Below are 11,859 nucleotides of genomic sequence, written 5' to 3'. Positions count from 1 at the left end.
AAAAAAAAAAAAAAAAAATGTTTATCATTTTTTAAAAGAGCAAAATAAGCCAGAAAAAAACTTAGGAGGAAACTAGTAAAAATAAAAGGTAAACAAGTAAAATAAAATCCAAATAAATGACAGAGTAACAAAATGTAAGTGCTAATATGCCAAGAGGCTTTCTTCTCTATTGTCCTCTTAAGAGGGCTGGGCTGTAGCCCAGTGGTGGAGTGCTTGCACAATGCAGGTGACACCCTGGATTCTGTTTCTAGTACAGCAAACCCCACAGACCAAAAATCCCATGTCACACTATGAAGCTGTGGTTTGTTTTTCTGTTTGTTTGCTTTTTTTTAATTAGATATTTTCTTTATTTACATTTCAAATGCTATCCCAAAAGTTCTCTATACCCTCCCCCCGCCCAGCTCCACTACCCACCCACTTTGTTTCCTTTTTCAATCTTTTTTAATTTTTGTTTAGATCTTTAAAAAATTACTGAAATTTTCATTATACCAAATTTAGATTTATAGATTTGGAATAATAACATTGCTATTTAAAGTATTTTCGTTTCAGACCTCATCAGAGTTCAACCCTCAGATTGCAGAATCAGTAAGGTGTGTTTGTATGTGTGTGTGCATGATTTATATGTGGGCACACATGCAGTTGATTACAGGGAATTGCTGGTTAAGCCAGTCTGAAGTTTGGAGGGCTGGCAGTCAAGATGGGAAGAACACATCAAAGGCTCATCTGGAATTCACAGGCACTGGACATAGCTTTTGTCCTCAGGCAGTTAGGGTGGTCACATCAGGAGGGAGCTCTGGGAGTACTGGAAGAAGCTGCTGTCTATCAAAGAGATTTTGTCATTTTGGGGGACACCCAGTCTCTGCTTTTAAGAATTTTTGATAGGTCCAGCCAGTACCTGCCAGACGACTTGGGAGCATGGGTTTTCCTTGAGGGCTTGAAGCACACTTGTAGAATGTAGTGAGGTCTGTAGTGATTACTGAGGACCATAACCTAACCAAGATCCAATCAAAAACATGGTCTGGAATTTACATGGTAAATTCTTCAGGATAACCAAGAAAATTAGAACAAAAAAAAAGAGCAGTGAGGAAGGGTTATATCAGAATAGAGCCAGTACAACATGTTCTAGATCAGTGGGATAGAGTGAGAATCCAGAAGTAGAGTCCAGATACTTGAGAATTTAAAATGAAGTTATTTGAAATTTTTTTCTCTTCTCTTCCCTTCCCCTTCCCCTTCTCTTGTCTTCTTTTCTTTTTTTGGCGGTGGTGTTTAGAAACGTCAGTGGAGTGACTCTGATGCTCCTGGGGTTTAGATCTCAGGAACTCCTGGTGGGGAGGGTCTGCTCCTTCACCACCACAGACTTGTCATTTCTCAGGGTGGTACTGGCTCAGGGTGGAATTTTTTCTTGTGGATCATGTGCCTGATACTACTGAGAGTGCTTGTGCATTCTTGTTGATGTATGGTCCTCACATGAGAAGTGACTGTGTTTTGCTGAATTTCATGACTACCACAACCATAGTTTTGTTGTGGACCAGCCCATTGGAGTGGAAAGGGTTTTGGGACTTTAGGGTATTGGTCTAGGTGCTGTATATCTGCTTATTCCTCTTGATGGGGAATCATGAATTTTAAAAATGATATTAGCTGGACAGAGATTTAATTGCAGGACTCAGGATGTGGAAGCAGGCAAATCTCTATAAGTCCCAGGCCAGGTTGGTGAACATCGGGCTTTTCAAGTCAAGCAAGGCTACATAATAAGACTGTCTCAAAGTCAACACAAAAATACAATAAAAGTAAATGACATCGACAACTATCCATACAGACAAAAATAAAGTTGGGTTCCATCTTATACCATATATAGAAATGAATTGCAGTTATTTGAAAACAAGACTCCTTACCTACATTGGTAGTGGTCTTGGCTTCTCAGGGTCATTTTTGTTTTGTTTTGAGGCAGGGTCTTGCTGTGCTCTAGCTGGCCTCTAGAATTCTAGTAATACAGGTCAGTGCCACCACATTTTGATAAGAGAGTGATTTTTTTTTCATTGTTTCATTTATTTATATTCCAAATCCCAACCCCCTTCCCCTTTGCCTCTGAGAGAGTACAGCCCCCCCCCCACCCCACTCCCAGATCACTCCCCATCCCCTTTCCCTGGGACATCAAGTTTCTACAGAATTAGGTGCATCCTCTCCCACTGAGGTCAGGCAAGCCAGTCCTCTGTTACATATATTCCAGTGGATCACGGACCAGCCCAAGTATGCTCTTTGGTTGGTAGCTTAGTCTCTGGGAGCTCCCAGAGATCCTGGTTAGTTGACACTGTTGGTTTTCCTATGGGGTTACCATCCCCTTCAGCTCCTTCATCCCTTCCTCTAACTCTTCTACAGGGGTCCCTGACCTCAGTCCAATGGTTGGCTATAGGTATCTATGTCTGTTTCTGTCAGCTGCTGGTAGAGTTTCTCAGAGGACAGCCGTGCTTGGCTCCTCTCTGCAAGCACAACATGGCATCAGTAATAGTGTCAGGATTTGGTGCCTGCCCATAAATGGATAAATTCCAAGTTGGGTTGGTCACTGGATGGCCTTTCCTACAATCTCTACTCTATTTTTGTACCTATATTTCTTTTAGTCAGGAATAATTCTTGGTCAAAAATTTTGAAGGTAGGTTGGTGATGCCATCCCTCCACTAGGGGCTCTGTCTATCTATTGAAGGTGGTCTCTTCAGGTACCATCTCCCACTGTTGGGCATTTTGGCTAAGGTCATCCCCATTGAGTCCTGGGAGCCTCTGACATTTCAGGTCTCTGGGACTTTCTAGAGGTTCCCCTGACCCCCTGTAGCTACATTTTTCCACTCATTCTCCTGACTCCTCTAGGCTTCTCTTCTATCTACCCCTATACCTAATTCTACCCACCTTTCCTCTCCTCCTCCCTCTCTTTGCCTACCATGATTATTTTGTTCCCCTTTCTTTTTTTTTTAATCCAATATATTTTCTTTTTTCTTTTTAATATTTTTTATTAGGTATTTTCCTCATTTACATTTCCAATGCTATCCCAAAAGTCCCCCATACCCTTCCCCCCACCCACTCCCCTACCCACCCACTCCCACTTTTTGACCCTGGCGTTCCCCTGTACTGGGGCATATAAAGTTTGCAAGTCCAATGGGCCTCTCTTTCCAGTGATGGCCGACTAGGCCATCTTTTGATACATATGCAGCTAGAGTCAAGAGCTCCGGGGTACTGGTTAGTTCATAATGTTGTTCCACCTATAGGGTTGCAGATCCCTTTAGCTCCTTGGGTACTTTCTCTAGCTTCTCCATTGGGGGCCCTGTGATCCATCCACTAGCTGACTGTGAACATCCACTCCTGTGTTTGCTAGGCCCCGGCATAGATATCGGTGGCAGTTTGTCAAAGTGCTACGTCTGAGATTTGTTCCCCTTTCTAAGTGGGATTGAAACATCCTCACTTTGGCCTTCCTTCTTATTAAACTTCTTATGGTCTGTGGTTTGTATCTTGAGTATTCTGTACTTTTTGGCTAATATACACTTATCAGTGAGTACATACCATGCATGTCCTTTGGGGTCTGAGTTACAGCACTCAGGATGATATTGTCTAGTTCAATCCATTTGCCTGCAAAATTCATGATGTTCTTGTTCTTAATAGCTGAAAACTATTCCGTTATGTAAATGAACCACATTTTCTGTATCAATTCTTCGTTTAAGGAATGTCTGGGTTGTTTCCAGCTTTTGACTATTATGAATAAGGCTGTTATGAACATAGCGTAGCATATGTATGCCCAGAAGTGGTATAGCTGGGTCTTCAGGTAGAATTATCTTGGTATAGCTCTAACCAAGCAAGTGAAAGATCTGTATGACAAGCACTTCAAGTCCCTAAAGTCCCTGAAGAAAGAAATCCAAGAAGACCTCAGAATATGGACAGATTTCTCAAGCCCATGGTTGGGTAGGATTAACATAGTGAAAATGACCACTTTACCAAAAGCAGTCTACAGATTCAATGCAATCCCCACCAAAATTCTAACAGAATTCTTCATAGACAAGAGAAAACAATTCTCAACTTCATATGGAAAAACAAAAAACCCAGGGTAGCAAAACCAATTCTCAACAATAAAAGAACTTCTGGGGGGAAATCACTATCCCTAACCTCTTAGCTATACTGCAGAGCAATAATGATAAAACTGCATGGTATTAGTACAGAGAAAGACAGGTCAATCAATGGAATAGAATTGAAGACGCAGAAATAAACCCACACACCTATGGTCACTTGATCTTTGACAAAGAAGCCAAAACCATACAGTAGAAAAAAGACAGTATCTTCAACAAATGGTACTGGTCCTGTTGGTGGTCTGCTTGTAAAAGATTGCAAAGTGATCCATATCTATCACTTTATACAAAGCTCAAGTTCAAGTGGATCAAGGGCCTCCACATAAAACCATATACACTGAATATATAGAAGAGAAAGTGGGAAATAGTCTTGAATACATTGGCACAGGGGAATTTTTCCTGAACAGAACTCCAATGGCTCAGACTCTAAGATCAACAATTGACAAATGGGACCTGATGAAACTGAAAAGCTTCTGTAAGGCAAAGGACACTCAATAGGACAAAATAGCAACCTACAGATTGGGAAAAAAATCCTCACTAACCCTACATCCAAAAGAGGGCTAATATCTAAAATATATAAAGAACTCAGGATGTTAGACTCAAACCAAATAACTCAGTTAAAAAATGGGGTACAGAGAATGAATTTTCAACAGAGGAATCTCAAATGGCTGGAAAGCACTTTAAAAAATGTTCAACATCCTTAGTCATCAGGAAAATGTAAATCAAAACTACCCTGAGATTCTATCAGAATGCCCAAGGCCAAAAAAAAAGCACCCCTCAAGTGACAGCACATGATTGCAAGGGTGTGGAGCAAAAGGAATACTTCTCCATTGCTGGTGGGATTGCAGACTAGTACAACTACTCTGGAAATCAGTCAGCCATGAGAGTGGCTTTGATGGCGCGATGACTGGGTAGTTCTTCTGACATTTAGTATTGCTGGGCGTGGTGGCGCACATCTTTAATCCCAACACTCGGGAGACAGAGGCAGGCGGATTTCTGAGTTCGAGGCCAGCCTGGTCTACAAAGTGAGTTCCAGGACAGCCAGGGCTATACAGAGAAACCCTGTCTCGAAAAAAAAAAAAAAAGTAATTTATTGAGAAATACTGTATTGCAAATTTAAACAGGGAGAACAAAATATTTTACAATAAACTCTTGACTATCTGTACAGTCTAGAAGTAAGATGATTTTAATCCCCATTAAACTCAAACTATAAGAGTAAAGGAGAAAATGTGTCCCTACAAAGGGGTTAAAAAGCTAGTAGCCAGTAGACCAATTTGAGACTTCATTTTCATCGCCCAGAGAACAAAGGGTTTCTGTCTTGTATTAGGCACTTGCACAAACTGATGGTGAGACAGTGAGGTAGAGATACACAAGCTCTGAGTACAGTGAGTTATCCATGCCAATGTCAGGGCCGTACTTGTTCTTGTGATCATGTGCCTGATGCTGCTGAGAGTTCCTGTGCATTCTTGTTGATGGTGGGCTTCATTTAAGAAGTGGGGGATTTGCTTATGTGTTAGCTTACAAAAATTTAAAAGAACAAAACCATTTGTTACTGTATTTGTTGACTGTATATATCTTTTAAATGGTTTATCTTGTTACTGTTACTTAAAAAATTGTTATATTATCTTTTAGTAGCATCTTTATTTAGTTTCTGTAAAAGGGCATTGATCCATTGTAAAGGAGTATGAGGTCAGTATGTTGCACAGACTTGCCCATGGTCACTGAGGTGCAGCTTCGCCACTGGCTGAGCTATTGATTGATTCTGAAGCACCTCCCAGCCCAGTAGTTTGCAGGACACTTTGCGTACTGTTTTTAATAAGCTTTCCTCCCCCAGGAACGTTTGGATGAAGCAAATGCTGCACTGGATTCAGCATCAAGACTTACAGAACAGTTAGATTTAAAAGAAGAACAAATTGAAGAACTTAAAAAGCAAAGTAGGTCTTTTTTCTTTGTTCTCTCTAACCGTGCTCCTGTTGACTCCGGTGTGCTCTTCTGCTATACCTTGGCACAGCTGAGGGAGGCACGGTTGTTGGACTGCCATTTGCTTCAATTTGAGTCTGAATCTAATGGAATGAGAGTCATTCGGAGAGCCTGGCTGCCAGTCAGCTCTCCTGGATAGTGAGCTGTGACTTTGTGTTGCTTGTTCCTATTGATCAAGGGGGCTGATTTGACTGATCCAGTTTTTATGATTTTGTCTTTTTGATGATAGTTCATGCTACAGCTGATATCCAACAGGCTAGAGAGGGCACATTCTCAAGTGAGGTACTGGGTAACTCTGTGAAGTTACACTCAGTGGCTAAGTTGTGCATGGCCTTATCCCCAGGCACTCAGTACACTTGGGTTTGGTGCTTGTAAAGTTTCCCAGTTCTGTCAGTTCTTTAAAGCTGATGCCTGTACTCATCATCAACTGAACCTCAATGATTGGGTGGGTCTTTGGCATCATTAAATCTAATTCTTGTTTAGGCATAGCCAGGGGCTTGAAGCTTTTCTGGGGTTGTGTAATTAGTAATGATTTAGAGAGATTGGGTAGGTGGTAAAGGAACCTAGGAATACATTGGCTGAGATGTCTCTGTTGCCACAGCAGTAACACCTCTGTTAAGAAATTAAGAAATATACACAATGTATCACAAAATGGAGATCAGAAAAGACAAAATAGAAGTAGCTGGAACAACAGAGATGCTGTTAAAACAGGGACAGTGATGTGGACACTCAGAAAGTAAGCCCACAAGAACCACTGGACCACAGGTACAACCTAAATAATTCAGCCTAGATCCCCCAGGAGACCCCAAAGTGAACACAACAAAATAGTAATAAATGCAAGGGAGTTGGCATCACTGGGGAAACTTCACTCTGAGACTTTGTTCTGAGTTTTGATATTATACGAGTTGATTAGCATGGGAGTTCTGAATCTCACGTAGGCCTAGAACTAGGCAGCAGGGGACCAATGGAGTGTGCATCTGTTGTGAACAGGCGTCCTAACAAAGGCTTAGTGCTTAGTCTTTTCCTCACTTGCTATTAGTGGAGACCATCAGTCCCCTCTAGGTCATAGCCACTGAGATGGCCTTGCAGGTCTCCGTACTGGTACCAAAGCTTCGATCTTTCCACATCACTAATTCTATCAAGGGAATGGGTGTTTGTAAAGTGCCTGACTTGTCCTCGGCTCTCCGTGGTTCCTGTGGAGATATAGTGGTGTCCTTCTTACTGTGCCCTCACTATTGAAATGGCTTCTTTAAGGAGAGGAAGCATATGTTGTGAATATAGTCTAGCTAGCTAGAAGGCCAGTGCAACTGCAGTGTCAGTTGGAAGCGGTGGTGAGCCAAAGGAGCCTGAGCACCCAGAGGACTGGCCAAGGCCTTCTTGCGGCTGAGCTGTCAGTGCAGGGGAAACGGTGAGTTCTGCATCAAATCACCTGTCTGAGTGTGACATCTTGGTGCCAGGAGCCCTGCTATCAAAGGCCATGTCCCCTTTAGACATTTACCTGAATCACTCACAGTAGATCGTGGTCACATAAGGAAGAGTCTATGACTAACTGTTATAGTGCTTGGTATTTGGACAAGCACCTATTTAAACTTCTAGGAGTAGAAAGTTTTCAGTTTTTCTTCATTGTGTCTGGTAGGGCAGGTGGTCGAGGTTCCTATTTGTGTAAAATATAGTGAATACTCATTATTAGTAAGTAGGAACTTTGAGCTCATTAGGGGTCATTATTAGAGAAAGTTGTGCTTACTTCTGCTTGTACAACTGCTATTTGAAAAAGCCCAGGGAGCCAGTGTGGCCCAGACAGGAAAGGAACACCGCGACCGTTGGTTCTGTTGTGTCTCTAAGCTATTCCTGCCTTCAAGAGCTTCTAACAGTGTTTTCTTACATTACCTCAGCGCTTAGTGCCACTTTCATATCTCTAAACACAAATGTGATTTTTATTTTCTCAATGCTGTATTCTTGATTTGATAATATAAATAAATTCTTGATTGGCTTACTTATTTCAAAAAGCATCCCTGTATGTTTTTATAAGTCATTAAGTACTTTACATGTTGATTGATGTTGTAATACTGTACTTTATTTTTAACACAAAAGTTGGCCAGACAGCAAAAGTTTTTGCCAGGAGAAACAATTTTGAAAAAGACAAATTGGTCCTTGTTGCAAGAAAATACACAGAGACTTGAATTATAAGGGCAGAGCATTGTTTTATTTCTAAGCCTCTGTAGACTGATGATTAGTTGATGTGCTGTTTTAAACACTTAGACAGTATTAGGAAGTTTACTCTAAGAAAGAATGGTTGATTATATCATTAATACCTAGATATGATTCAGTCCAGCCAAACATAAGGAAAGAATGGTTATGTATGACCCCAGGGTTACAGCAGCAGAACATGGATGACGTCAGTCCCTCTTAGAGTATGTGATTGTTAATGTTACGTATGTGCAACCATGGTTTTGAGGTAAGGGTATTTATGGACCCTGTATGAGAAGTATGAAGACAGATGCCTGATGCTTTACTGGTCAGTAAGCACCCGATAAAGACCAGTTGCTCAGCTTCTCATTGGTTGCTGTGTAGAACGCTAGATAGGCTCCCTTTCAAGGAGCTAAGGAAATGGCATGTGAAAAACATCATAAGATAATAATTTAAGACAGTTGTGAACAGCAAAGGCCCTAAGTGGCATATTCCTCTAGAACACTGTTAAGGGGCAGAGACTTAACAAAAGTATTAAACCACTAGTAGGATTTCACTTAGCAATTGTGAAAACTGTTTAAACCATAAGAACTAGTTAAGCTAACAACCCCCCGCCGCCAAGAGATCCTATGGAAGCTATATTTTAATAGGCAGTGTTGACTGGTACAGGGGTCACTGTTGCCTTCTGGAGATGTTCTTTCAGCATTTCACCTGGACCACTCCTTATACCATAGATCCAAACGCTTCTTTCACATGCTGTCCTGTACTTTCAAAGTCAGGGCACCATCCATGAAGAGAGTAGACAGTGTCTTTATATAGTTCATCAGAGTTAAGAATTCCTAGAGACTTGTTATTAAGGAGAAAATATCACATGTTAGTACAGTGGAGCCATTAAAAATATGCTGTCATGTATGTAGGTGGGTGCTTTTCTTTTCTCCGTTTTCTTCATTGCTCTTAAGATAAATTCCTGTGCATTTGAAAATGTTTAGATAAATTGAAATGGAAGGTAAAGATGGTTTTTGATTTGGTAATTAATATTAAAAAGCACTGAGTTTTGTGGTATGCAAAGAAAAGTATGTTTCATAAGCAATAGAAACTTAGTTCTAGTTTAGGAACATCTTTTGTTCTACCTGCTAGTTTATGCCTCTATACAGTGAAAATAGTTTATGTCTTCACTGTTTCTATGCTAAGGATGGAACCCAAGGTCTTGTCTTGTGCATGCTAGGAAAATTATCTATGTCCCAAGCCCTATACTTGTACCTTAAGGCTTTCATAACTAATTTTAAATAATAGTGTTTACTTTTAAAAATGTCTCCTATGAGTTGAAAATGGAAAAATTTCCTTAGAATATTTTGAAAAGAAAATCTATTAAGTGTATGTAAATGAGCTCCCATAAAACTCACTCTAATATATGAAGCATAAGAACATGTTTTGTTTTTTTTTTTTTTTTTTTTTTGGTTTTTCGAGACAGGGTTTCTCTGTATAGCCCTGGCTGTCCTGGAACTCACTTTGTAGACCAGGCTGGCCTCGAACTCAGAAATCCACCTGCCTCTGCCTCCCGAGTGCTGGGATTAAAGGCGTGCGCCACCACGCCCGGCTATAAGAACATGTTTTAAAGCTACAGAGGCAAAATGAGCTTGAAATATTTTACATGGACTACCTTTATAATGCTGAATGGTTGAGTTTTTATTTTAAATAAAGACATTCCATTTTCCAGGACATGATTTATACAAGAAAACATATACTGTCCTGTTGAACATAAGCCAAATACATTCCCAGACGCTTTGCTGCCCAGATCTTTTGAGAGAGTTCTTTTTAGATGTTTTTGGCAGAAGTGGTGGTTTTAGAGGAAACATATAAGAAGTACCAGATGAAATTTTCTGAGTTGCTATAAATGGTTAAAAGTTACTTGTAATGATATAAACATCTGGGTATGCTCAACAATGCCAACATTTAAATTAAGGGAAAAGAATATTAGGTAAATAAGTTATTTCGTACTTCTAGTTACATTTTAAGTGAGTTTGACATTAATATCTAAATGATGTTTTAGAAATTACAATTGAAAACTAATTTTTATAAACAAAGGGGAAACTAAATTATGTACTTGTGAGACTATTTTGTGAACTTTATCTCCTTTTCCTGAGTAATGGCTGAATCACTCAGTATGTAATTTATTTTATTTGTCCTTTCTAGAGATCCCCAGTCATTCATTCATTGTTATATCAAGTTACCTTGTTTATGTGCTGAATGCCAAGCACTGCATAGGCCCTAGGATAGATAGGAGACAAGGTCTCCTTCAGAAGGGTTACAGCCAGGCGGGGAGAGCAGGAAGACATGCAGTCAAGTACACGCAAGGACTTGTTGTAAAAGACCCAGAAGCAGCGGACAGCTGCAGGGACACAACAGAGCATTCGCACACTTGAACTCAGCTGTGACAAGGACACAGCAGAGCAGTTGCACACTTGAAGTCAGCTGTGACAAGGACACAGCAGAGCAGTCACACTTGAACTCAGCTGGGACAGCGCATACATGGACTGTGTGAGCTCAAGGCAGGCAAAGTCCCAACAGCCAGCAGGAGGTGAGTGGGAAGTCCCACCCCTGCCTGAGGAGCTGTTGGCAATGGGTAGACCTTGTGAGAAGAGTCATTTTTCTTTTAAGTGTGCAGTCCATTGTAAGGCAGCTGTGCTCAAATGGAAGACACACATCCAAAAATATATGTACAGTATACCTTGAACTTGATAGCTTATAAATAAAAGGATACAGAATAAATAGTATCATTTTTTCCCCAAATATAAAAAGGGGGGAAAGCCACAAGGTTAGGTGGTAAAGAACCGGAGGAGGGATTTGGGAGACTCTGTAGGAACAGGTAAGTAAGATTAAAGTGTCCAGGAACTAGTTTTAAAATTTTAAATTGTTTTGAAAGAGTTTTCTGTACAAGTAGTATTCCATTGTACTTGGCACTAGTGGTCCAGGAGGGTAAGAAAGATTAGTGAGTGATGTATCTCTTCTTTAAGTGATGGATGCATACCGGCTAAGTAGATTGGAAGCTAGGGAAAAATCATTCCAGATGGAGGGATTCACATGAAATACGGTAGCATATTCTGAAATGTTGAAAGAGTAGAGTGCATGTGAGGATGTGGTGGTGTGGAGGGTGTGTTGGTGTGGAGGGTGTGTTGGTGTGGTTGGTATTGAGGGTTTGTTGGTGTGGAGGGTGTGTTGGTGTGGTTGGTGTTGAGGGTTTGTTGGTGTGGAGGCTGTGTTGGTGTGGTTGGTGTTGAGGGTTTGTTGGTGTGGAGGGTGTGTTGGTGTGGTGGGTGTTGAGGGTTTGTTGGTGTGGTGGGTGTGTTGGTGTGGAGCATGTGTTGGTGTGTGGTGGGTATGTTGGTCTGGAGAGTGTGTTGGTATGGTTGGTATGGAGGGAGTGTTGGTGTGGTGGGTGTGTTGGTGTAGAGGGTGTTTTGGTGTGGAGGGTGTTTTGGTGTGGTGGGTGTGTTGGTGTGGTGGGTGTATTGGTGTGGAGGGTGTTTTGGTGTGGAGGAAGTGTTGGTGTGGTGGGTGTGTTGGTGTGGTGGGTGTGTTGGTGTGGAGG

The 11,859-nt window shown here is 41.1% G+C and overlaps 1 protein-coding gene across 2 annotated transcripts in view; it reads left to right on the top strand.

Moving 5' to 3' along the window:
* The window catches only part of Trip11 (thyroid hormone receptor interactor 11), a 68,888-nt gene that overhangs the window by 42,237 nt on the left and 14,792 nt on the right, over positions 1-11,859 (top strand). For both annotated transcript variants that reach the window (XM_021178679.1, XM_021178681.2), the window contains exon 16: positions 5,938-6,037. In XM_021178679.1, the coding sequence (XP_021034338.1) occupies positions 5,938-6,037 (100 nt within the window). The remainder of the gene's footprint in view (positions 1-5,937; positions 6,038-11,859) is intronic.

This window comes from Mus caroli, chromosome 12, assembly GCF_900094665.2.
Source record: "Mus caroli chromosome 12, CAROLI_EIJ_v1.1, whole genome shotgun sequence".
Lineage (NCBI taxonomy): Eukaryota > Metazoa > Chordata > Mammalia > Rodentia > Muridae > Mus > Mus caroli.
This window is presented reverse-complemented; position numbering and strand designations above follow the sequence as displayed.